The sequence below is a fragment of the Physcomitrium patens genome, chromosome 16 (genome assembly GCF_059467195.1).
Source record: "Physcomitrium patens ecotype Gransden chromosome 16, ASM5946719v1, whole genome shotgun sequence".
Classification (NCBI taxonomy): Eukaryota; Viridiplantae; Streptophyta; class Bryopsida; order Funariales; family Funariaceae; genus Physcomitrium; species Physcomitrium patens.
In genome coordinates, this window is record NC_143425.1 from 13818878 (window position 1) to 13846756 (window position 27879).

Sequence of the window (27879 nt, forward strand, 5' to 3'; positions counted from 1 at the left end):
TGTGCTTTGGATGGAAACTTTCACAAATTAAATCTTGTTACAAAGCCTCACAAACCAATTTTCATTGTGTCATTTACTTGAATGACAATATTTATCTTTGGTAGATCATTTTATAATTTTTATGTCTTAATGGGTAAATTTACTCTTAAAAATGATTCATGTTTTTTGATAGCTTCTATGTTACTTGTTCTATGTAAGAGCATGGTTAATTTTTGAGGTATTTATTCTCTAAAATGTCTCCCTTGTTTTCATAACAAATTCTCAACCTAATCTTTGGTGTTGGCAAATGTAGGCAGGTAGATAATCTGCTTATTTACTTTGGTATACAATTTAGATGAAATTTTTATATGTGCTTTGTTTAAAGACACTCTTGCCAAAATAAATAAATAAAAAAAAAATCTTTACAATAATACAATTCTGACTTTGAGTGCCATGTATGAAGGACATATGTTTTTAGTCATATGGGGATGATTTTTGATGATTGTACCAAAATATATATATATATATATATATATAGACATCTTTTCAAGCAATGTAAGAGCCATCCATGCTAACATGAGTGTGTATGTATGTATATATATATATATATATATATATATATTATATTTTATAACTTACAAAATTTACAAAAAATATGCAATACTAAGGTTTAAAGGACATCCATAGACCTGGTTTAAATTTATTGGCTTTATAATTTAATTTAGAACCTTTAAAAATAAATATTATTCGATGACACCACGGAGTCGCCAACGAATGACGAAAATCATTCACTCAACGTTTATCCGTGTTCTAGATTCGTGGAGAAGTTTGAGTCGGTGGAGAGAAAATGAAACAAAATTACCTTCTTTGGAGTTTCCGTTCGCCTTTACGACGAAATGGACGGATCGTCGGGGGTTCGTTCTCGGGGGTTTGTCGTTTATATCTTAAGTAGCATGAATTTTCAGCCTTCCGCAAGCGGCCGTTGTCGTGCCAGGCAGGGCTGCTTGCGACTCTGTTTCTAGCTGTTTTCCTGCATTCTCATACCTCGCATTCCTTCACTTATCTTCTTTCCTGCATTCTCATACCTCGCATTCCTTCACTTATCTTCTTTCCTGCATTCTCATACCTCGCATTCCTTCACTTATCTTCTTTCCTGCATTCTCATACCTCGCATTCCTTCACTTATCTTCTCAGAGCGCCGGTTTGGCTGTGGGAACGGAAGCCGGCAGCTGCGGGGTCACGGGGTCTCTGCATCCATTCCGAACTTGAGGTGGGGGCAGAATTAGGGTTTTAGTACGTCTTCATTTTAGTTACAATTTTGAAGTACTCTCGTCGTAGATTGGCGGGGTGGAGAAGAAGATTTTTATTGATTTGCCGGACCTGGCAGTTTGTGCATTCTATTCCCGGGTTGTGGGAATGGTGGTGGAGTAGGAAGTGATGTTGTGGTTGTGATTTTCGGTTTTACGTGTGCATAGTTGTTTTTTTAATGTATTTACTTGTTTATAAATATATTTCCTGAATTAGGGTTTAGGATGTTAACGATTTGTTGTACAGTGCCAGGGTTGTTTGAAGGCTCGAGGCTTTTGTGATGGGGTTGGGTTGAGAGAGAGATAGAGAGAGAGAGTGTGTGTGTGTGTGTGAGAGTGAGAGAGATAGAAACTTGAACGTGGAGTGTGAACGATTGTTTATTGTGGATGATAATAAATTTGCAAGTAGTGGATTGAATTGACCTTGTTTCTACCGTAGATGAACTTTCGGAAGACTGCTGCGGTTTGATGCAAATCAATCTGTGGTTCTGTTTGCGACATTGTTCGATAGTTTGAACAGGCACAGTTAAGCTGCAGTATTTCATCAGACATGTTTTTGGCCACCAGAAGCACATCAATTCCCTTAAGGGAGGTTTAAGCAGCAGGATGCGTTGAGGAGGTCATGTACAAAGAACGGAGTGCTGTTTTGGTAAGAGAGGAAAGAGGATATCGAGACAATATGAAGCGATTAGACGATGGAATTGAGAAATCCTCCGCTTCGACCTCGAAAGGATGGATTGGTAAGGAGAAGGACCGATTAGCTCCTGCCGCGGCTGCGACGCAAATCCGTCGGTACGCTGGACAGGAGGCCAGGCCTACTCTTGATAAAATGAAGTATCCTGATGACGGTAATTCACTGTTGCATGACAATTTATGAGATCAAATCAGTGCCGTTGGTTACAATGCCGTTTTGCTTTCATTACCTGTGTGCTGATCTTAAGTGATTCTGTTCTCTCTCTGTCTGTCTCAGAGATGGGTTTTTGGTTAGATTTCCTCATGTATGTCTCCGAGCTGGACCTGCATTAGTCCTATTCATAATACACGCTATTCGGAAACATGTGATCTGTGTTGCATTCTGTCGGAATTGATCCTGGAATGGGAGTGAATGGAATGCGACCTTACAACTGCATATGAGTTCTTTCCACTGGCATTTGTTCACGCTTGGGGGTCTGATGTCAGTTATACTGTCAATGACTATCAGTTTGTTTTTTGTACGAGAAGGCTGCGTAATTTGGATTTATCTAATTACCACTTCTTTAAGGCATTGTGTGGGACCTTGTTTGTATGTGGTTATCCCTGTTTCTAGTTCGCCCACTCAAAGAGTATTGGCTGGAATACACTGCCTCTTCGGTTGCAGGTTTTTAGGTTCATTGAGAATATTCGTTTCGGTGCCTTTGTTAATTGAAGGAGGCGGGAAGAGTTCTGTTTTTTTCTTTTTCTTTTTTCTTTTGCTAGCAATACCCGTAATTCTTCACGAAGTTATTTCTCGGTAAAGCTTCCTTGTGTTCATCTCTTGATACAGGTTTATTTTGTTTTGTCATATCTTAATCTATTTTCTTTATTCTCATTCTGAGTTGAATTGTTAATGTAGTGGTTGCGGAGGATTTGGAATCGGAAAGCGAGGAGTCAGATGTGAGTGGATCTGATGGGGAAGACACTGCTTGGATCTCCTGGTTCTGCGGGTTGAGAGGCAATGAATTTTTTTGCGAGATTGATGATGAGTATATACAGGACGACTTTAATCTCAGTGGTTTAAGAAGCCAAGTTCCTTATTATGATTACGCGCTTGACCTGATCTTGGATGTAGAACCCCCAAGTGGTAAGTTACACACTCTACTACTGTTATGGTTTTGGTAAGTGTTACGTATGGTGATCTGAATATTTTTGTGAACTACTTTCGAACATGCAAGAGAGATTAGATTGGTTTTTGATAGTGAACATATTGTTCTAGCGCATGTTCGTCCTTTGCGAGCTTTACGCATCATGAGTGTACGTGTTACCGTATTTCAGAGCAGTTCACTTTGTTTATGTGCCTCTTTTAATTGGGCCTTTTGGGAACAAATATGTTCAATTCTATTGCTCTTGATTGTAAGCTTTTTGCGGTGCCCTGCGGCCATGCTTGGTTTCAGGTTGTCGCACCGGTTTATATGCACTGTTTATAGTCCTTAGTTGCGTAGAGGGTTGTGTAGTTCTTTGCTGGTGTTGTATGATGAGGTACAGCAGCTGTCGTTTTTTGTATTTTCTGGAATGTGATACATCTTCTATGACCAAGAAGTCTGTCCAGTAGAAGCTCTCCTTCTGTTACGAGTGAGAAATGGTTGTTTCCTCGTATTAGAAATTAACACTTCTTTATGTTCAATGTATGCAATTACAGATGACATTCTAACTGAGGAGCAGAACGAATTGGTAGAGTCCGCTGCCGAGATGTTATACGGGTTGATCCACGTTCGTTACATCTTAACTAGCAAAGGGATGAATGCAATGGTATGTGAGCTGCCTCCGATTGGTTTAACATCCATATTTGGAATAAAACTTTTTTACTGTTTTCATTTTTCTTTGTATTTTTTTGTTTCCTTTGCTTATGTTTCAATCCATATCATATCTTTCTTATTCTGTGGTGTTGAGCAGTTGGAAAAATGTAAGAATGTGGACTTTGGTCGCTGCCCTCGCGTCCATTGCTCGGGACAGCCATGCTTGCCCATGGGTCAGTCAGATGTTCCCCGAACAATCCTTGTGAAAATCTATTGTCCAAAGTGTGAAGATATATATTACCCTCGATCAAAATACCAAGGCAGTATCCTTCCAATTTATTTATTTTGTTACTGTTTTACATGCATGGTGATCAGAAATACGGTATGAAATTCTAAGTGCAATACTCTCAAAAAATCTCTAGTTTTTCCTAGGAGGTAGGTTATCTGGTGTGATAGAGAGCACAGTTAACACTGCCTACTCTGTGTGTGTTGGTTACCGTCATTGTATTTTTTATTTTTATTTTTATTTTTTTTATGTGTCTTTGTTGCATTGGTTACCTTAATCTCAAGCAGACATTGATGGTGCTTATTTTGGCACAACTTTTCCTCATCTTTTCCTAATGACATATCCCCACATCAAGCCTTCAAAACCGACTCAGACCTACACACCAAAGGTATTTGGTTTCAAACTGCATAAAAGTGCAAGATAGACATCTGCTCTTTTTAAGAGCAACATATGTCCCTCAAACTTCATTGCTTCCTCGTGGAGGAATTGGCCTCTGCACCGCGCCGCAATCCGGAGAAATTTGATTTTCTACTTGGAGGATGTGGCGTAGATCTCCTGTGATTAACAGGCTGCTGTCGACTGCTTGCATCTAGACATCCAGTCTGGATGTTTCCATAGCTGGGACCGTTCAACTGATTTTGCGTAGACGACTGTTTCACCTCCGTCTGGTCTTCGATTGTTCTGAATCTGAGGAGAAGCATCTCTGGCGCATCGCATAAACGATTTTTAGTTGACATTAGGTCGCGTCGTTGAATTGACTGATAGATGGAACCTTCAATTTGTTGTTAATATACTATTGAAATCCAATATCGTTCTATGAAGTGATGCTCCTGAATTTGTGGGTGGAGCATTTTACCAAGCCCTTTCGACATTTATCAAGCAATGGTTAGTGTCATATCTATGCAAATCACAAGAGGTTAATCTTTATCCTACTGAATATCATTGATTTGTTTCACTGTCATCTGTGCACTCAATTATATTTTCATGCTTGGTTTGTGCATTGAAATAAATTTTAGCTAATGAAAGTAACTATAATGAAAATAAGTGTAATCAAAACTTTCCGAATTGTAGGTGAAAGATACTTATCACGTTGTTGCTACATGGAAGAATATTTTACAGCACTTCAGAATTGAGTGGAAATCTGCTTAACGTGAAGAAGAGTTGAAGATGTGACTGATTGAAATTTGTGAATAGGTGTAAGGTAGCAGACACATTTTCGACCTATAAGGTGGGGTATTTCTGCAAGTCCGGCATCTTATTTTTGACCAGTTCTGACACCTTTCTGGTTGGAAATAGGTCCAGTGTTAAGCTTACAGCGTTTTCTAATCACTCAAAAGTGTCACAAGATGGAGTGTGTGTGTTCTGATTTAGGTGGCAGTTGTCGAATGGTTGGGGTGGAATTCAAGTTCAGTATGAGTTGGTTATATTCCAGTTACCTCATCCACACACTAACATTCTCAAGTAGCATGGAATTAGGTGAAACTTGATAGCATTATAGGTGCCACACTTTTTGATTATGAAAAAAGAAGATTCTCAATTTTTAACAATGAAAAAAAAGATTCTCAATTTTTTGTTATGAGAAAAGAAGGTTCTCAAATTTTGATTATGAAAAAAGAAGATTCTCATTTTTTGATTATGAAAAAAGAAGGTTCTCAAATTTTGATGATGAAAAAAGAAGGTTCTCAAATTTTGATGATGAAAAAAGAAGATTCTCAATTTTTGATGATGAAAAAAGAAGACTCTCAATTTTGTAACCCACCATTGATCATAATTAGGTGCCACATTTTTTGATTATGAAAAAAGAAGATTCTCAATTTTGTAATACACAAAATCAGATCAAGATCAGAATTAAGTTGACCTGTATATCAGGTTTGGGTGAAAGGCAATCTTCAACTACAACATTTATATTAATTTCATTTTTTGAGCAGAATTGTGTGAAAACACTTGGAATCCTCCTGATTTCTATTTTCCTACATGAAAATGGGTCGGCTACCTTACTGGGTTCAATTGACAACAAAGAATCCACTTCGATCCTTTCTATTCTAAACATCCGATTGTACATTCGGTCCTCATTACTAACTATGACCTTGCCCGTGATCCTCAAGCTCATTCAACCTACGACGCACAATTTCCTAAACCAATAATTCACAAGACCATGCATTCAGTTCTAAGTCAAATTTACCGAGTCATCCCTGTCTCAAAAATCTTTCATTTGACCAGGGAGGGAATAAAACCGTTAAGGAGCTTAGCGTTAGAATATGCAGTGTAGCATTCCTTACTTAAAAATGTTTTATGGCTGGAGACCAGTTCATGATTGAGCACCAAAAGATTCAGTTGTGCTCAGAATTCAGTTACGAATTCATGACTGAATCTTTGAGCACATAGAATTCATAACTGGAGATCCATGATTGTATGTGCAGGTGCAGAGTGATGAATAGAAAGCGAAACCCACAGTTAGATCAGCTATCCTTAGCTTTCGGTGCACTTGAGAGATATCCAATCGGTAGGACTTGAGCAAGTGCCCAATCCGGCATGCTGAAGATGCCGAAAATTGAGGGATGGGGTGAATACGGCGATAGACACGCATTGATTTCTCGTGTCCAAGGTTGGACCCAATAGTTTGTTTGGTTTCTAAAGTTTGCTACTAAGTTTTTCTAAGAGTTTGTCCGGATCTTCCTCTGCCCTTTCTTCGCCTTGAGAGTACACGGCGTGCTGCTTTCGTTGCTATTTAAAATGAATTCTCTTGCGTTAATCGGGGAAATATTCTTACTTGAATCCTTTAGTTTTGGGCTACACCGGAAGATCCAGTTTGTTCTCGTCAGGTTGTTGCTGAGATCCGAAGCTGGGTAAATCGTGGTGGAGACCTTCTGTGTTTTGAGGCTTTTGGTTCGCTGGGTAGTTGACACTTTGAGCGTCTTGCGGAAGAAGCTGTGTTTTACAGCATGTGTGCGTGTGAGTCTGGAATCTGATGATAAGGCTTCTGAAGGCGATAGTTAATTTTGGCAATTCATCCTTTCTGAAGAATTGCGTTTCTTGTTCTGAGAATCAAATTAGAATGAAGTGTCTGCAAGTGCTAGAGGACGTGGGTTTGTTGTGAGATGAAGAAAAGTTGTGGGTTAACAAGCGCTTGGAGTTCTCCTCATAGGGTTACGTGTAGGTAAGATCATCTTGAGCTGAGTTTCAGTTGACGGGGTTTTAGTATACTTCTCACTATTCTTGCTTCTGAACCATTCCCATTTGGCAAAGTAATCAAAAGTCGATTAGCGGTTTTATAGCTTTTTCTTGCGGATAGCACATTGCTGCATTTTGCCTGTTCATATTCTACTTCGTCCTTCAGTTCGAATCCTACAAAGACAAGCCACTGAGACATGAAAATGTTTATTAACCCGCTCGCACAGGATCCTGTTACAATCTTGTGTCTGCTCGCTCTCCTATTTCCATGACCTTTCCTCTATCCTCTACCAGGTATTTTTGAGTTTGAATCGTCTCTGCATTACAGTATCCCTGTTTTAGGGGTCCTGATGCTGACCACTTGCAACAATCCCTTCGAGCATTCAAGGTCCACGGTTCTAGTGAGAAGACTTGTTTCTTCCACGCGATTCTTTTCAAACGGTGCAGATATCAGTGTTGAGATTAGGGATGGACACTGGTATTTCTCTAGTCTAGGTTTCTTCCTGTAGCGACCCCTACAAGGCTGGGACCTATTAATCGAATCCATGTACGCTTGCGTGTTTAGTACTTGCGTAAGAACTATTGATTGTCTCTTTGAGGAACCTATTCGACTGTGAGAAGTTTATCTTATTTCCAATCGATCACTTGCCCAGTACTTGCCTTCTTGGCATACTTGATTAATGGCTTCCTTAATGATGCTTGGATATTCGTCTTGGCTGGCACGATCTTCTCGTAGAGTACTAGCTCGGTGACACTGGGAGAGTACTCAGTAGTCGGGGGAGGGGTTTCAACATATTATCGTCATGGATAAGACTGTGTAAAACAGAAGACTGGTATCAGGACACGGACTTGCTGTTAAGTGCCGTTAGCTGGACTACCGTTGTCGATATTTGACCCCTTCTTCTGAAAGTAGAAGTAACTTGAAAACTCGACATTTAATTATTTTTATCATACACCTTTATTATGAGTCATTGTCAATATTAATAATTAGATTGTAGAGACAAGCTAAGATTGGGACAATAGCGATTCTGAAATCACCCAGTGTCTTATTTCTTTACTTACTTACTTACTTACTTAGTTCTTTGGTAACTTGCACGTTTGTGGAGATTTGAAGCAGTATAAAGGTGGCCACTGATTCTGAAAAATCATTTGAAAGACTGTGTGAGCTATCTCAATTTCTGCTTACGTGTCAATTTTCATGTTTCAGAAGGTCGTTTTGAACAGGCTCCAACATTCATGGTGCTACCAATCAGTCCTCGTGATAGATAGATTTCATATAGAGCTCTAGGGTGTAAATTAATCTGCTGAGCACGGAATTGAATGGGGGTTTAAGATGATCGTGAAGGTTAGCAACAAGCCCTTTTTTTGGGCTTTAATTGCCCTCTCTATAGGAATTATTATTGCTCTTCCAATGCTCATCTCCCCCCATTCTACTATGTACTATCTGAACCGAATCAGCAACACTGGGGATGCTAACGGCACCGCCCTCAGCTGGTTCTCATGGTCATCGTTAAGCCAAACTTATGATTCTACGACGAACTGCTACTCACCTCTCAAGGTGTACATGTACGAGCTTCCACGCAAGTACAACTTAGGTTTATTGCAGAGGGATAACCCGGATCAAGAGCTTCCCTGGACAAGCGATGTCATACCTCCCTGGAAAATGGAATTCGAAGTCAACAATCAACACAGTGTAGAGTACTGGTTAATGGTTTATTTGTTGAGTGGTCGGGACCGTAAGAAAGGAAATATGGCCGCTGTGAGAGTAAAAGATCCAGAGCAAGCAGAAGTGTTTTTTGTGCCCTTCTTCGCATCCCTGTCATTTAATTCCTTTGGTCGTAACATGGCTGCACCAAATGCAGCGAAGGACAGAGAACTTCAAGTAAGACTCCACTGCTTATGTAATCAAGAATCAAATACGCTGGTGCTTATTATTGTCTTTATGTGTTGTGAAGTTATTGGATGAGTTCATTGCTTGGAGAATTGGAATCCTTTTCAACGTTTGATCTCATAAGCTTTTTTTCATTTATTCATGGACTTTAACTGTGCTTTAGTGTGGTAATTGCTTTATGCAGAGAACCCATCAGAATTCGGAAACCATGTTGATAACTTCAGCTGCTCTGTGCAGGAAGGTGTGGTGGAGATGCTATCTAACTCTAAATGGTGGCAGAAATCACAAGGCCGTGATCATATCATTGTTATCCACCATCCCAATGCTTTTAGGTGAGCCAGTAGCCTTCCTTTGCTAGTAAGACCCAACCTAATCTGCTCCCCCTCTTTTTTTTCAGATCAAATACTCAGTTTTAAGGTTATTTAGAAAAAAGAAAAACAAAAACTAAAGGTTAGATCTCCATTTCATAAAGATTTCTGCTCGGTTAACCTTGTCTTGTGGGAATTTTGGACTAACTTACTGATGGGAAAATTTTGATGTTGATGTCGTACAGGTACTACAGAGACATGATGAACCAATCAATGTTTATAGTTGCCGATTTTGGTAGATACAACCAAACAGTAGCTCGGTTGAAGAAGGATATTGTAGCCCCTTATGCACATGTTGTGCCTTCATATAATGAAGACAACCCTTCCGACCCCTTTTCAGCACGCAAAACTCTTTTATTCTTTCAAGGACGGGTCCGCCGCAAAGCTGTGAGTCTTGTTATTGCGCAGTATCGTAAATATTTTACCTCGAAACATCAGTTGTACTCTCTCTCTCTCTCTCTCTATATATATATATATATATATATATATCTCTTTTTATTAAGTCGGAAGTTCATTGCGAGGATTCATGTATCAGTTTAAACTTGTATTCTTAACTACGAGTTATTTATTAGTTGTTGGTGATGAGGTTGCTTTTGACTAATTTGCCAGGATGGAGTTATTAGGGCTAAGCTTGGGAAGTTGCTGATGAACCAAACCGATGTTTACTACGAAGACAGCCTTGCCCGTACAGAGGCCATTGCTATGGTATTGCATTTGTATTGCAACATTTGCTGCAATGTGGTGCTTGTATGCCAAAAAGAAAAAAGAAGGAAAAAAAACACTACATAAAACAAAAGCACTAAGATGATTTAACTTTGATTATCGTACCTGGGAGTTTCCATTTTGACGTTAAAACAACTAAACTGCATTTACTGTTCTCTCTGATTTCTAAGTTTTGCTAATCACATGATATGTCTTCGTTTCAGTCGACTCAAGGTATGCGATTTTCACGCTTCTGCCTTCACCCAGCTGGAGACACACCCTCAAGTTGCCGGCTCTTTGATGCTATTGTTAGCCATTGTGTGCCCGTTATAGTTAGTGACAGAATTGAGCTTCCCTTTGAGGATGACCTCGACTACAGTGAGTTTTCTATATTTTTCTCAGCTAAAGAGGCTATCATACCAGGCCACTTGCTGGGCACGCTGAGGTCCATTACAAGAGAAAGATGGTTGCAAATGTGGAACAAACTGAAGGCTATTTCCCACCACTTCGAGTACCAGAACCCATCGAAGGAGGATGATGCTGTAAATCTCATCTTTAAGCAGGTGCAACGGAAATTGCCGGGGGTCAGCCTTGATATCCACCGGTCTAAAAGGCTCAGAATTCCTGACTGGTGGAGAAGGCGAAGATGATTAGAGCTCAGCGAAAAACTGTTTATAATGTTCGGTGGAATGTAGTGAACTCACATTCAAATTGACAAGTATTATTCTTTTAAAGCCAACAGGCTATAATCCAATGCTTGAAAGTGGTTGGCTGTGGGTTGCTATTACCAGCAATGTTTACGACTGCTTGCATGATGAGGGAATCCTGAAATGGGAACAAGTATGATACCGCGTGTCTGGACGGTTGTCTATTCCATATTTGTACCCATGTATGCACATCATCACATTAGTCTATAAATGTAGTGCTCGGCAATAGCTTTCCCATCCACTCTCGTATGCGGTGAAGCATACGGGTGTAATTATGGGCTCCGTCGACTGTTTACACGAGAAATGACAATAATTCTCGCTTATTAATAATCCACCAGAGTTAATGACGGCGTTGATTTTCCTTGCAATCCCATTCCCTTTTTGCTGCTTTGCCAACAACCTCATTAGCTGCCTTTCTTCGAACATTCTGACGATGTTCCGTCTCACTCGATATGATTGAGCGTAGATATCCTCGATCACTCAAGTTTTCACTCCTTTTTTGAAGGATTTTAGCCAATTTCTCAAATGTTGAATCTTTTGAGGGACTTAACTATTCTGCAAAACAATTATGACGAAAAGCTAGTGTTACTACTGAAATGAGAAGAAAAACAGATGATGTTCAACACGAGAAGGAAAACCCCATGTAAAATTGTTTTCGAGAATATTGAGTCAATCAGCAGGATATCAGTAATGTATTTCACACGCACTCTCCAAATTAGAGATTGGAAAAGTTAATTAAATTGGTGTCCAAGGTACAATGGGAGAATTCATGATATTGAAAATATTGTAGTTTCGAATAACCCAGAAATTTACTCATGGTTCAATGAATTAGACCATGCTACGAGATCTACACTAAAGCTCAACAGAATTCGAACTTAGCATCCTATTACTGATTTCATTCTAGCCTCTGCAAGTATCCTTTTTCAGTCTCACCTGAAAGACATCATCAGTTCTAAATCTTTCAATTATCTGACCGTAGTAATATCAAGGAGGGGTATATCCTAATCTGAGGCCATCGAATGCTTCAGCTGCATTCAGACAAGAGTTAGAACCACAAGAACTAGTGAGTTGTTTGTAATGCAGAACTGATGATCATCATCTGGAAGCAAAATTTCATGAGCAATAATGACATTGATAGGGGATTATCATCAGCGTTTACATTGCAGAGTAATTCGACACAGAGTAAATCACCGCCTGCCTTTCTGAAACATGCAACAGTTTCAGCACCACCAGCTCATCGATTGTCAGCTGAAATGGGAAAGCCAGAACCGTATCATACAACACAAACGTACCCATCCTAACCTACTGTTTGTCCTCAACTGCTTATGCATCCAGTCGCTTGAAATGCTGCTACAATGTATAATTTGAAGGGGTTTGATCATGCGACGTAATGACCTTTACCCCAACTTTCAAACTACCACGGGAATCGTCTTACAAGCATGAGCGAAGAATCTGCCTAACGTCACGGAATGTTGAGGCATTTCTGGCTTAATAGAACTTCAAGGCCCACGCTGCACGTACTTGCTCATCAAGATCTGGCCAGGCATCACAGAGTGTTCTGAACCCAAGTTGAGAGTGTTTATCGACTGTATCTGCAATTTATTGCACCGGCTCACCTATAAGTAATTCAGAATAGGCTGCTGCTCGGTAAGTTTCGAACAGATAGACATGGAAGTTCATGACAGAATTGGCATTGGGTCATGGCAAATGAAGCTCGAAGAAACATTAAACTCCGATGAGGTACTAGACAAGATACCAAGCTAGGTGACAATCGATACAGAAGAACATTTCTAACACTGACGTCAAAAGTTAAAACAAGTGGGCTCCCGATACAGGATCAATTATAGAACAAAATCTGCACGTTGCTGCAAATTGCTGAGAGTAGCACTCCAAGATTAGTACACGTGGGACTTGGAAGCTCCCAATTAAGGCTGTGAAAAGCAGTGCTGACTTTTACGATTGTGAGGTGAAATAATATTTTCACATTTCAAATATTTGATCTTTTTTGTGGCAAATTGCATAAGTTATTTGATGTACATTTAAAATATATAGATATGATGTATATGTTTGATTTTTTTTTTTTTTTTTTTTTTTTTGTAGCCAATGGCACATAGTTTCTATTAGTAATAAATATGATTTTTGGATGGTCATAGTGTGAAGGTCCAAAAGACAAGTCCATATAGCATGGCTTGTATCATTATCAAAGATCCAATCTATTTTATATTACTTTAATTATTTTATTTTACTTTCCTAATCTATGTAAAGTATGTCATTATAGACATTATGGCATTGCAAAACAATTGTCATTTTTGAGCATAAGGTACAAATAATGATGATAGCTATTTTTTTAATGTGGAAGGCCATAAGATATATTTATAAAAAAGATAGTAGCAGTTTGGAGGTATAGAGGTTTTTTTAAGTACACTCTTTTGAGATCATATTAAACGGATGATTTTTAGAGGCAATTGAAGATGAATATATCTACATTCAAGTATTTGTGTACTATTTTAGAGTCCATCTTTAAAAAATAAGATAGTCACTTTAAGTCAAATATGGTAGAGTGTGGAGTTGTTGTAATTCTCTATTATTTAGATAGTGGTAATAATTTTAATGATGGTTGGAGATTCATTTGGTTGATCACTTATTACAATTTTAGATTTTGTAAATAAATAAATGTTGTAAAGTAATCAAGAATTATTTGTAACTATTTATTTTGAAAAAGTTTATTTTAATTCGGATTGAATAAATTGCCAAGGATTTGGAATTTTTTTCAAAATTCTATATATGTTCGACCTCATAGATGGTAGTCAAATTTCTATATTAGCATCCTCTAATGATTATATTTCATATTATTGCTACTAGGGATTTTATTCTTATTTACACTAAGAAGTTGTTAATGCAAAATGAAAATTTGGAAATAATTTTAAATAGTGTTGTCAAATTCATAATTAAGTATTATTTCAAAAAAAATAAATAATTTTATTTTATTTTAATGGTGATGTTGCTTATCCTATGATGCTATGGTTTTATTCATCGTTTAAAAGAAAGATGAATTGTTTAGAAAAAGAAGTCCACTGGAACTTCATTCAATCAAGCACTCAAATAGCACTAACAAAGGCTGTTGGAATTTTGAAACAAAAATGTTAAATTGTATTGAAAAGAATTGAAATGTCTCTTTAAAGTATCTTTAATATCATCACTGCATGATCATGTCTACATAACTTGTATATCTTAGAGAATAATCAATTTGACTTTAAATGTACAAAAATTGCTTGAGTAGAATTATAAGGTAGGTAAATAAGAAATTATGGAAATTGCAAGCAATTGACATGTTTTGTGTACTAAAATAATTATTGAATAAAATAAGATAATTGCATATATAATAAATAAATAAATAATCTTAAAACTTAAAAAATACTATTTATTGAACTCGAAAATAAAAATAAAGTTGAAAATAAAAAAAAATTACAAACATCTAGAAATAAAAGATAAGCAAGAAGAGAAGATAAAGAATATGTTGGCTAATGCAACAAAAAATTTTGAAGTTGTTGTTAGGAGCTTCTTTAAAGAATATATGGCTTAAAAATCAACCATTCAATTTAAAGATTTAATTTAAATACACATTCAAAATAATATTTTAGCATTACAAATTATTGATTAGATAAGCAAATTCCTAATCTATCTTATTTAGTAGTGCATTTGTCTATTGAATTCTTTTTATTAAATCAATACTAGTTTTACCATTTTTTCAAAAATGTTAATTTTTTTATTATAAAAGTTGTGTTTACCTTTTGATTTCATTGAAGTTGATGGTGTACTAGCCATAGTTGTTGATCATAGTGAACTATCCACCTCTAATTGAAAAAATTGATATTCATTTTTTCACTACTATTTGATATAGTTAAAACATGCTTCATGACTTAATTATTTTGATGCCACTATTTGTCTATAGCCTCATAGAACTTTTTTTTTTTAATAATTATTACTAAAAAATCTATTATCAATTTTATCTTTTTTATAGACTTTGAAAATCTTTCAAAATTTCTTATGACATACCTTGTTTGTCTAATTGAATTTTAAATGCATAATAACTAGTTGCGCATTGAGTTTCATCCATATATCAATTTTTCTATTTATAAAAAATTTAATTGATATTAAAAAGATCTTCAAAATCCATGTTAAGAAAGATTTATAATATCCATGTTGAAGGTTGAAAATAATTATATTTAATAGAAATATATACTTATATAGAGGTTGATTATTAAATGGAGTAAGAAAAGAAGTAATTATATTTGGAGAATAATTTCTTCTATCATAATTTTTAAAAATGAGGTTCAAAGATGTATATCAATGCATTTTTATCTAACTTAGGAAAATGAAGGGCATCTAAAGGATCTAGGTGTTGAAAGCCATTAAGTTCCAATCAAATTAAATTTGTGATTTGAAATTATTTAAAAACAATTGCAACATATATGATTTAAAATAATCTTGTTTTTTTTTTTTTTTTTTTTTTTTTTTTTTTTTTTTTTTTTTTTTGATAAATTTAGGTTCTATCTTTCTTCAAAGCATAATCTATTATTATATTATAGAATTAATCTTATCATAGATGATGTCATCTTCTTTATCTTTGATATTCACCACCACTTGGATTTTTTTTCTTTTCAACTTTAGTTGTTGTGGACATGATTTTTTTATAGATTTAAAATAAATTGAATATTCTTATCCTTATCAATATTCCTCTTTCTACCATCTTATTCATCTTCACTCTTATTTGGCAATCGTAAGATTTAATTGAAACGGGCTATATTATATCATATAAATTGGATCTATAAAAAAAAATCTATACTCATAAGCTACTTTGATTGGTTAGAAAAATAAAAACTTAAAAAAAAAAAAAACCATCTATCTTTCCTAATTTCAAAAAAAGAATAGACCAAACAAATAATCAAATAAGTCTAAAAATTGAGCACATATGTATGAAGGAGAGAGAAAGCAAGTAACTGAGAGAGAAGTCTTACTCCATTTTTAGGTCAAAATGGTCTTTTTAATCTAATATCTTAGATCTTATAAATTTTTGAATATTTTAACAAAATATGCTTATTTGCTTCATTGAAAATTAGATTTTGATTCCTATTTAGTCTAATTTCTTATTAAAAAACTAATTCATTGGTACCAAAACTACCATGAAGTATTGCCAAGTAAACACTTTAATAAAAACATCCATTAATTTTTACCTCTTGTGTGAAGGCCAAATAGATAATTTTTTTTTCATCATTAATTATATTATTTGAATTCTTTATCTTTTGACGTACTATGTAATGTCTTGTCTAAGAATGCATTGGGTGCTTCGTTGTAGAAGGCAACTTTTATTTTTCAACATTCAAAGAACCTAAAAATCCTAATAAAACTCTAAAAAAATCTTAATTGAATCTTAATAATTATAGTCATACTTTAATCAAATCCTAAAAAATCTTTAAAAAATCTTAAAAGAATTCACAAAAAATATCAAAGAAATAAAAATAAAAATATTAAAATAAATCCTAAAGAAATTTTAAAAGAGTCAATAAATAATTCATAAAAAATATCAAAGAAATAAAAATAATTTTAAAAAAAGAAACACTAAAAAAATCCTTAAAAATATCTAAAACAATCATAAATAAATAAATAAATAATATTAAATAAAAAATCCTAAAAAAATTAATAAATTATTATTTAAAAATTCTAAAACGAAATATTTCTAATGAAATTATAATAAAACTATAAATAATTCTTAATTAATTTTTAAAATTATCTTTACCAAATTTTAACTAAATCTTAATCAAATTCTTACCAAATCCTAAATAAATCATAATAATATTTACAATTTTTTTAATAAACCTTAAATAAATTTTAAATAAATATTAATAAAATTATAAAAATATCTTAATTAACTTCTAAAAACTTCATAAAAAATACTAATAAAATCCTAAAGATATCTTAATCAAAATTTAAGTGAATCTTAATTGATTCTAATCAAATTTTAAAACTTAAATAATTATTAATTAAAATATAATTTCCCTTCAAAATTTATATTCATTGCAATTTACTAGTTAACAATAAATACACAAAATTTAAAAAATATTCAACTTATAAATTGGAAAAAAAAAGCTCCTAATCTGCTCAAGTATTAGACGTCTTCTTTTTTCAATCTTGATGTTAATCCACCATCAATTGTATTTTCTTATTGCAATTTTTATTTATTTTGAATTTTATAAAAATGATTAAAATCTAAATTAACTACAAGCTTACAGAATTTTGTTTCAATTGGTTCAAAATTTTTTATAAAATCAAAGAAACTCTTATTGACTTTTGAATTTTAAAGTCCAAAATCCTAATCCAATTAAACTTAAATAACCTTTAATCTAATTATTCAATTAACTTCAAACTTACAAAGCACATTTAAGGAAAAAAAATATATAATTTCATATATTTTTATTTTTCAATCTATTATAATTTTTATAAAATTCTTATATATATAAATTCTTATTTATTTATCAAAATCTCAAATCACTTAAAATACTTCTAACTTTTAAAAGTACTCAATAACTTATTTTAATCCAAGTTATCTAAAATTAATAATTAAATAAATCTTCAAAATATTTTTCTTTGCTTTTATTTTTTAACTAACAAAAGAAGCTTAAATTTATTGAAGGTGCATGGTTTTGTACCTTAGGATCTAATTTTGACCTTAATTCACAACCAATTCTCTCTAAGTATTAATTTTTAGCTTTTTAAGGTATTTTTTATTAAACTATTTCTAACTTACCTCTAAAGATTATTTATATATATATATATATATATATATATATATAGAGAGAGAGAGAGAGAGAGAGAGAGAGAGGAAAAGATGATAAAGTGATCCAAATTTTTACTAAATCAATTCAAACTATCAAAACCAGCATTATGCTCCCATCTCATATCTTCATTTCCGCCGTTCCCAATCTTCTTATCCTCACTCTTCATATAGATCCTTCTAGACTCCATTTCTAATCATCTCATACAACAACCAAACACTACTACTCTAGCTGAGATTTGAACATCAAAGCTTTAAGCTATAAACCACATGCTTTATTCTTGAGTCACTCCAAAGACAAGAGTTCAATCATTGTTTGTAAAAATCTCATGCTCAACAAGCTTGAGGTAGCCATCTATGCATGTTACTTGGTGATGCTTCAATGAGGCTATTTTTAGCAATAATTTTAGATGAATACTCTAAAATACCTTCAATCACAATTTATTAAGTCTATAAGAGGATTCCAAAAGGTATTTATCTAATTTGATGATGCTCCGTGCTCACAATATAATTTGCAGTAAGAGAATGATTTTATGATTGAAAAAAACTAAAGAAGGGATGGAAGTGGCAATGTCATGATATAACATGGCTAATGAATGAAAAAGAGAAGAAAATATTATATCATAGAAGATCTTATTTTAAAATATTATAGCAAATTATCTTAAAAATATAGATAATAGTCAAAAATATAGTAAAACTAAAAAGTATTAATATTATCTTTTTTACAAAATAGGCTTCTATTTACTTAGTAGGACCATAAATAAGATATAACAAAGTAGATTAGAAAATTAAATAATATAAGCATCTATAAGAAAAAATTAAGAGTAGATTTAAGCAAAATTTACTTTAAGAAGTCAAGAATTGATACCCAAACAGGACCAATTATCAACTTGAGTTGAAATTAGATCCCAAAATATAAAACTGTATACCTATGGTGAATTTGGAGATTCTTTGGTAGATCAAAGAGAAGAATTTGAGAGCAAACTTTAAAAGAGATTTTTTAACCTTAGTTTCATGTCATTTGAGTCAATATTGAGATTTTAAAGAATTTTCAAAGTTAGTAATGTTCTTGGTGGGACAAGGGTTTGAAAAATAAAAATATATTTATAAATTTGAAGGTTTCTTGATTTTTGTGGTGTATGCATAAGAAAAATTTGAATAATATATTGATGTGCTAGTTGTAAATATGTATGCAAATTTTGAAATTAATTAAATAGTTAGATTGAAGTATATGAAGGTTTTTGTGGATTGAGGTCTTAGAAATTGGAATTTGATGGTCAATAAGTGTTTCTAAGATCTTCAAAAATTTGGCAATTGGATTGAAGTATTTTTTTTTTATTTTTTTTTTATGGATATTAGACTCATTTTCCAATATTTAGGTGAAATAAGTGATCAATTCAATAATTTAAGGAGATATTAGCATTGAAAGTTTAGCATTTAAGTTGGAGTAAGAAGCTATCTAACATCTAATTGAATTATCATGCATTTCTCTCAATTGGTAAGTGCAATCAATTTCATCTTTCTTAAGCTTGTTTCTAATTAAAACATTAAGAAGTATGTAAATTTTGAGTTGATATCAACAATTCGATCATTACTTGTTGAGGTTCTATTTTGCTATTGGATTTGTTAAAAATTTGTTTAAGATCTAGGATTTCATTAGAATTTGGTTTAAGATTTGATTTAAGATTTGGCTACAATTAGGATTTGCTTAGGATTTGGTTTAGAATTTATCTAGAATTTATCTAGGATTTAGGGTTTTATTAGGATTTGACTTAAGATTTGGTTAAGGTCAAATTATGGTTTTAATTAGGATTTGATTTATAATTTGGTTAAGATTTGATTAAGATTTTAATTAAGATTTTAATTTTTAATATTTCTTTAGGATTATTTTTTTTTAATTTTTTGACTTCTTTTAAATTTTTTTTTGATAGGTTAAAGATTAATTGGATTTATTAGGAATTACTTGAATTTTATTTAAGGCTCTATTATACTTAGTAGAATTATTGTTGCATTTTTATTTATCTTTAACAGCTAGGTACTTGGTGTATTTTGAAGCAAGAATATACATAATACAATAGTGGAGAGCTGAGTCATTTACAAAATATTATAGTATTATTGTTAAACAAACTCTCAAGAGAAGAAATTGAAAGCCTAGAGTTTTATAACTAGAAAAATGATTGGACGCATATTAATTTTATTTAAAGAGTGTATACTCTAAAAGAAGATAGAACTTTAAAACAAGCCATGTTTAATTATATTCAAGAAAATATCAACTTCATGAATATTAATATTAATTTTTAATTAGATTGAATTAAATGTATATTCCAGCTTAGATGAAAAAAAATACTTATGTGCCCAATTGTGTCTTGTGCATGTAAGAATAAGCTTAGACTTCATAAGAAGGTTGAAAGAAGATTTTGAATTTAATGCAAAACAAAACAAAAGCATGCTGATTTATTATTTGTGAGTATATTCTAATTTTAACACTTTTATAGTATTTTGTATATGCATTCTTTATTTGCAAAATGCGAATGGTTATAATTATTTTGATATTTGTATCATATAACCGCACTATCTTTTTAACACTTAATGCTAAGTAAAGGGTAGATTTCAACAATATATCTATGTTAAGTACCAACCAATTCATTGAATATTAAAGTAACTCAAGAAAGAAAATAGGCTAATACAAATCTTCAAAAGAAAATGATTATTGTTTGCCCTATCATGTCAACCATTTGACAAACAACATCTTTACAAAAAATAGGCTCTTAAACTATACACTCTTTTGATAAAATTCTTCATCATAAAAATATTGCATCTCATTTGGTGTAATTACACTATTCCAATTTAGATCCAAACACTTGAATCTACAGTAGGTATGCATAAACATTACTTAGATTGTATCTTGATTTTTTTTCTCAATCCTCATGCTCTTGTACGAGTAACAATATCTTCTTTTTTCAATTGAGAGTATAAAGAGAAAAAAAAAACTAAATTCATACAACCTTAACTAAAGATGTAGAACATAATTATATAATGATATATATATCAATATTTTATACAATTATATAATTATATAATGATATATAATGATGTATCATTATACAATTTGTAGCTTATACTCCTTCGTAACGTATTGGTAGATGTCTATAATAGTACGCCTTGGTAAGTTGATGACTACATAGTCATTAAAGCCATATACTGAACTGCTCCAATTAATATCGATCCTTTCAGTACCAATACCTTGCACTCTGGAGCTTGAAGGTAAGTTAATAAGCTTTCTTTGTAGTCTAGTATCAATATATTTAAAATCAAACATGAATATATTGGATCCTATTATAACATCTGGATTTATTTCTTTGATAAGAAGGAAATATGCTTCTATTAAATTCCTTTCTGTTGAGAATGCTCTTGTGTCCGTCTCATCAACATCTATATTACACTGTCCAGTATATAATATATACTTCTTAGATGTGTTAGGCATAAGGTACCTTTGAGATACTACGGATATCATAAACAATCTATCTTTCTTTATAGAAGGATCTGGCATAGCACTTGCATTAGATGAGTACACTTCTATATCCATACATATTATTAATGGTCTTGGAACGTCTATTTGATCTATAATTTGTATTGCACTCCAACTATATGTATACTCTAGATCTGTAGAACATAATTGTGTGTTGTAATCTACACCTGCACATAGTGCCTTTATCTATCCGGAATAGCTTATGTTTGTAGCAGTGATGAACATTGCTTCTGTCTTCATATCATCTTCGTAAACTCTTATATCCATCTTCTTCATTAGATTAGAGAAGTAATTAAGCGTACTTCTCTTATAGAAGTAATACTTAATAAACTTCTTGTCACCTTCAAGGTATGAACTTAGTAGCCATCTAGTGCACATTACAGTCTTAGCAATGTTGTTACGACGAACTAGCTCAGATATCTTGTTCATCTTCTCACGTACATTTATCCCCATAGCAGACACAAGTACGTCACAGTACAAAAGGAAATCATGTACCCTAATAGTTACAGATTCTCCAGTTATAAGATTTCCAAATCCATATAGTACAATCCTCTCATCATCTACTCTAGCTCTCCAATCGTACATCATACATGATACCTCCATTATTTACAAATAGACTCCAGCACTATGTTGATACAATGATGATGCCCGACTAGCTCCACCCCCTTGCAACTCAATTGCCGATACCAATCTTTACTTGTTCATCATTCGTAGCACGTATGATACTAATCATGTTGTTCCTTCTTCTAATGAATTCGTTCGAAGATACCACTAAAGGAAGTATTGTTGAACGTTCATAATATCTCTTTAACTTATTGTATGTCTCTCGAGTAACTCTAAGAACACCACCACTAAACAACAAAAGATACCTAGATGAGTAATACTCCACAAACTTAGTAGCTGTAGAAAACGTCTCTCTCATTATCTTGGGAACAAAGAAGACATCATCTCTAACAATTCTAATGTTAATTATGTTCCACCGCTTATACATAAGATATAAGTCATGTACAAAGTAGGCTCTAAGTCTTTGAGCATGTACTAGAGTAGATTGTGATACCTCATCTGCTTCTACTCTTTCTACACTCAATCGCCTCCAAAGACATTGAGTCCATCTGCTCTTAGTTAATACAGATATACATTTTCCATCTCTATTTATCTTTTGTTTTATGAACCGTTTGGACTTTAGTGCATCCTTACAAATAGTTATTTGCATCTTGAATTGCTTCAATGTATCATTCCAATGACCTGTTACTAGTTCACATTGAGGGTATGGAGAAACATTTCTATAGCACAAAACAATAATAGATTGATCATACTCATGTTCCCAGATATATGATCCTTTAGTATATGGTATAGACATTCTTACGCTTGTATCATCAAAGACATCAAGAACATATATGTTTGTTGAAAAGATGTATTCTAATGCTCTACAGTAGAGTGTTGGATCAAGAAATACATCTCTATCTCTAGCATTGAGGAGTATTTCTTCCTCTGTTAAGTACCGTAGCTCCTGAAGACATATGTGAGGAAGAAAGCTTAGACTCTCTCTTAGAATATAATAGGGCATACGGTATAGTATGGAAGACTTGTCTTTCTTAACACCTACTCTTGTTAAATCCGTTGAACACATCATCTCTTGAAGCTCTTTTGGAGCCTTACTAACTATGCCATTCTCTAAAGGATACAGTGGCTTAAATCGCATTATCTTCTTATAACTTCTCTTTTCATCAAATACATCATGCACGTATTTGTAATAGTTAGATTCTGGTCTCTTAAGTTGGTCTGTTGCGTAACAGCAAGGAAGGAACTCGAACATATCTTTATTAGGTAATCTATTTCTTCTAAGTCCTGGGAATAGTCCTACATCACAAGCATATACCCTTGAGTACAGACCATCCTTGGGATATCTCATAGTTGGCCTTCCTTCAGACTTATACTTCTCTTCCTCTAGTTCTGTAATTATTATTGGTTTAATAGAGCACTCCCTTGCATATCCAGATACAAACAACTCTGAAACTTCTTCTTTTAAAGCAAATGTTTGTGTACAATGTTTAGATACCTTCTCTTCTTCAACTATAAAATTGTATAACTTGTTAAACTCATCTTTTACCTCATTGTAGATACTAAGTAAGAATAGGATTTGATCTATAATGTCATCTATATGTTCTTTGTTCTTAATATTTGATATTGTGATAGTCTTACTTTTTCCTCTTTTGAATGTTATTATTCCAAGTTTAGCATATAAAGAATACTTGACTTTCATGGATATTGGAAGAGTCTTTTCTCTTAAAGAAAAGATCTCACATAGTCTAGGCTCGTTCATTACAACATCACACAGTAGCTCCAAATCTAGCTTCTCTTCTGTTATATTAGCAGATAACTCTATGTTTGTCACTTCGACATCTTGTTGTATATCAATACAGATCGTAGTACTAATCATGCTAACAAGTTCAGCAACAGATACAATATATGATGATACATATCTTATCTTCATTACACCTGAGTTAAAGTCAAAGTGTGCTTTTATAGGTGTTCTCTTATTATCGTCTTTAAGAGCTAGAATCATGAACGTAATAAGAAGTGTATCTTTACTTTTTAATGTGTTGTCGACTTCTATTGCAGGATAGAAGTGCTTGTACCATTGATAGTCACCAACATGTCTCTCGACAAGAGGAACATCTTCGGATACACATATAGTATCAAAAAGTGTATTTCCATCTCTATCGCTAATGCGCCAGACTAAGATTACCTCTTTTATCATATAAAAATCCATGTCTCTTGATAAGCATAAAAAAATAACATCAATGTAAAAAATACCTTTCTACATCAATATTTTTTACTTTTTTATATTACTATTCTGCAGTAAACTTCATTGCAATAATCTCTTTCTATTCTTATTATATCACCTCTTTTAAATCCGTACCACTTACATATTCGATCTTCAGCATATATCTTTGGTAGGCTATCATGAGATATTCCCTTCTCTTTCATTTCTTGTAGTTCTAAACTTGATGCAATATAGTGCTTTGGAACAAGCACATTAGATGTAGGATTGAACATAAGCTCTTCTTCAATAAACATTGTTGTACCATACACAGATATATCACCTTCAAATATAAAAGCATCAAGAGTATTTGATGGCATTACTATTATGGTAGCAAACTCTATGATGTCCTCTTGTACAAATTTGTAATACTCAAGCGTGAAGTTTGATATATCTTTCTTTGTAAGAACGTTTGTATTTGCTCCAAAGGGATTCTTATCTATGAAGTTTCTTGCTAATAGTACCACAAGGTCATTCTCTTGTCCTGTATATGGGCCCATCCTTTCATTAGACTCAACGATACTATCATTAGGTACATATCATCTATCTCGTACCATCTCTTTTATGACTCGAATCATATTACTTAGATAATATGAATCTACAATACCTAAGAATGTTCTTTTTGATTGTAGTCTTATCATAAAAATTAGAACTAGATATGTTTGGATCAGTATCAACAATGTCACTGATAACATCATTACAGAGCATAGAGAATCGCATGTCTATCCTTTCTCTACACTTCGCTAATACAACAGCTGCAACAACAAGAAGCGTTATGTTCATATCACGAGCTTCAATACCACATAGTATCCTTTCAACAGCTCTTGCCATCTCTGGACTAATATTAAAGTGTCTTATAGAGAATGGCAATACATCCAATGATTTCCTAGCATCTTCTTCATCAAGTGATGATATACTCATAGATTCCAATCGATGGAAGTATCTAAGAGATCGTTTATGATCGTGAAGTGGTTACAACCAAAGAATCCTTTGTTTGTACTAAACGGTGATGGATGTGCTGCTTTAAGAATTATATTCTTTAATGTATCAATCTCCTTATCAAAAGTAGATGCAGTCTTTCTCCACAAAATAAATATTACTCCTCCCTTTGTAGAACATAATCTTATACATGTCTTTGTAAACCATTGCCATAGAGCATCGTGACTCCTATTTGATCCATTCTCAGTTGTTAATGTTGAGTTTAAAAGCAGTACACCTTGCTTGCACCACTTAGTATGATCACCATGAGGAGGTATATTGAAGCTTCTTATCTCATCAGATATCTCTTTAAATATATTTATTAGTGATGGAGGAACTGGACAACCTTTATTGACAGAGAAGGACAATCCATTGGCTTTGCCAATGCCTTTGTACGGTTCTTGACCAAGCATCACCACTCTTACATCGCTTAATGGTGTTTCATAGAAAGCTCTTAATACATCATTCAGTGCTGAAAATATTATAACTCCATTATCCATCTCTCTCTTCAAGATAGTAACTATCTCATCTAGCTCATCTGCCATCGACCAAGTTTAGGGTTTAGGGTTTAGGATTTATTATTTAGGATTTAGGGTTTAGGGTTTAGGATTTACTGTATACAAATTATATAATGATATATATCAATATTTTAAGCCAAATTTTAAAAATTTATTCTCGTTTGAAAGTATGAATTACACAAAGTCTTTAAATATTAGATTTATTTGAGTCATGTATGAATTGATTTTGTCCTTTGATGGCAAAGAGCCATTTGAAAAGTAAAACTATGGAAAGAAACCTAAATTGCAACTAACTTCAATCTTCCACAATACATAATCTTATTGATTCTTGAAAAGTTGTTTTATTAACTTCATGTACTTTCCAATATAAGAAAAAATTATATATGTCTTGATCAATCTAACTGCACTTAAGCCATAACACTCTAACCAAAGTTAAACCCTACATGCATCAAATAAATTAGGTATATGTCAAAGAAGATACATGCATTTATATTATACAAAAGAGATTGTGTAGAGACATAAAGTGATAGATGAAGTTTGAAATATAACCTATAGTATAACTTCTCAAATAGATTGACTACTCTTCTTCAACAAAGAGTCTTTTATAAAGTGACTATGCCTAATACATCTGTTAAAAAGAGACTTAAGAGACATTAAGGAGCCATAGCTTTCATGAAAAAAATGAAAGGTGATCACTACACCCCCAAAGAGATGAGCTAGCAAAAATAATGGTCCAACATTCAAAGTTCTAGATCTAGCTTTTGCTTCTTCTAATAAGTTCATGACCCATACAAAAGGAGTATAAGTTGATGAATAGACAATAAAAATTCCACTAAAATTCTTTGCCACTTCTATCTTTTCCTCAGTTTTTTTCTACTTTTAAAATCACTCTTTTGTTGCACATTACATTGCAAGCATCAAGCATCATCAAGTTGAATAATTGCACTTTGAAATCCTCTTATAGACTTACTGAATTGTAATTGAAGGTATTTCAAAGTATTTATTTGCAGTTATTGTCATAGATAGTCTAGTCAAAGCATCACCAAGTAAATTGCAAAGATGTCTATTTTGAGCTTGTTGGACATGAGTTGCTTATGGATGGCATTTGAACTCCCATCATTGAGGTGACTAAAGAATAAAGCATGTGATTCATTGCTCGGAGCTTTGAGGTTCAAATCTTAGTTTATGTAGTGATGCTTCATTCTTGCACAAGATACCTAAAAATGAAGTCTAGAATGGTTTGCATAGAAAATATATAAAAATATATAAGTTAAAATTTTACATAACAAGTAATAATGATTTGGGTATTAAAAGTTTTGATTGAAAAATGATTGTTAAATTAAGAATCAATAAAAAAATCAGTTATATTATAGTAAGAATATTATATTAAATTATTTTTTTTATTATTAATCAATCCATAAAAAATTATCTTTATATTATTATTTTCAAATTTTTATATTGATTACATATCAAAAAATATTATATATTCAATATGAAAAAATTAAGATAATAATATATAATATACTGTGGCATGAGCATTTAGAATGATTTCAAAAATATATGGGTAAAAAATTTAAAGTTTGTAAAATTAAAAAAAATCTTTATGATTTTAGAATTTCTAAAATAATCTAAAAGAAAAATATCTATTTAGTATAATATTTGAAATATTTATATTAACCAATAAAATATTAAATATGACTAAAATAACCCTATCTTGAGTTAGGCAGACTTTTATTTTGGAATTGTTTTGATTCAAATCAAACTTTGATGCAAACATCGTGGATCAAATTGTTTGTCACTAATTCATTTCATCTTACTTTAAACGACCTTTGAACAAACTTTAAACTTTAAATCTAAATGAACTCATACTATTGTTACAAAAAGTGTGATTTAAATGAATAAAAAAATGATAAATAATATTTATTATATATAATTAAATTATATAATAATAATATATTTAAATTATATTATGTATTATATATATTATTTTATTATTATATAATAATATTATGTATTATATATATTATTTTATTATTATATAATAATATTATGTATTATATATATTATTTTATTATTATATAATAATATTATAATTATATCATATATAATCTAATATTCAATATAATATTTATAATAATTTAATGATTATTTATAATCATCATAATTATAAATAATATTATAATATATTTATTATTATAATAAAAATAGATGATCTAAATGATTTCAAAATCTAAATATAGATTAAAAGTTTAAATAACATGAATGCATGTTTTTTCTAAATTGACCTACAAGAATTGATAAGGTATTTGTCTTCAA

The 27879-nt window shown here is 32.6% G+C and overlaps 2 protein-coding genes across 6 annotated transcripts; both read left to right on the top strand.

Moving 5' to 3' along the window:
- The first annotated feature begins 947 nt into the window (after positions 1–947).
- Positions 948–4902, top strand: LOC112293449 (casein kinase II subunit beta-1). Of its 3 annotated transcripts, none has more exons than XM_024542860.3 (6): positions 948–1249; positions 1798–2134; positions 2878–3105; positions 3661–3770; positions 3915–4080; positions 4331–4902. In XM_024542860.3, exons 2-6 carry the CDS (start codon positions 1909–1911, stop codon positions 4465–4467), a joined length of 867 nt encoding a protein of 288 aa, XP_024398628.1. In that variant the 5' UTR covers positions 948–1249; positions 1798–1908; the 3' UTR covers positions 4468–4902. The 3 variants fall into 3 exon arrangements, with proteins under 3 accessions (XP_024398628.1, XP_090113196.1, XP_024398629.1); XM_090257070.1 differs by having other exon boundaries at positions 958–1249; positions 1726–2134; XM_024542861.3 differs by having other exon boundaries at positions 963–1249; positions 1854–2134.
- Positions 4903–6505: 1603 nt separating this feature from the next.
- LOC112293448 (putative arabinosyltransferase ARAD1) lies at positions 6506–10914 on the top strand. 3 transcript variants are annotated; one of them, XM_024542857.3, is made up of 6 exons: positions 6506–6648; positions 8422–9096; positions 9343–9437; positions 9659–9860; positions 10083–10178; positions 10400–10914. In XM_024542857.3, exons 2-6 carry the CDS (start codon positions 8548–8550, stop codon positions 10823–10825), a joined length of 1368 nt encoding a protein of 455 aa, XP_024398625.1. In that variant the 5' UTR covers positions 6506–6648; positions 8422–8547; the 3' UTR covers positions 10826–10914. The 3 variants fall into 3 exon arrangements, with proteins under 3 accessions (XP_024398625.1, XP_024398623.1, XP_090113195.1); XM_024542855.3 differs by having other exon boundaries at positions 6644–7200; XM_090257069.1 differs by lacking the exon at positions 6506–6648 and having other exon boundaries at positions 6676–9096.
- The last annotated feature ends 16965 nt before the right edge of the window (positions 10915–27879 follow it).

What these genes read in the sequence shown, in the direction of transcription:
- LOC112293449 (XM_024542860.3), top strand. Translation starts at nt 1,909, where the DNA reads ATGTACAAAGAACGGAGTGCTGTTTTGGTAAGAGAGGAAAGAGGATAT. An exon ending in GCAAAGGGATGAATGCAATG is followed by an intron (nt 3,771 to 3,914) that starts GTATGTGAGCTG and finishes GGTGTTGAGCAG; the next exon opens with TTGGAAAAATGTAAGAATGT. An exon ending in TCGATCAAAATACCAAGGCA is followed by an intron (nt 4,081 to 4,330) that starts GTATCCTTCCAA and finishes AATCTCAAGCAG; the next exon opens with ACATTGATGGTGCTTATTTT.
- LOC112293448 (XM_024542857.3), top strand. Translation starts at nt 8,548, where the DNA reads ATGATCGTGAAGGTTAGCAACAAGCCCTTTTTTTGGGCTTTAATTGCC. An exon ending in CGAAGGACAGAGAACTTCAA is followed by an intron (nt 9,097 to 9,342) that starts GTAAGACTCCAC and finishes TGCTCTGTGCAG; the next exon opens with GAAGGTGTGGTGGAGATGCT. An exon ending in GTACAGAGGCCATTGCTATG is followed by an intron (nt 10,179 to 10,399) that starts GTATTGCATTTG and finishes TCTTCGTTTCAG; the next exon opens with TCGACTCAAGGTATGCGATT.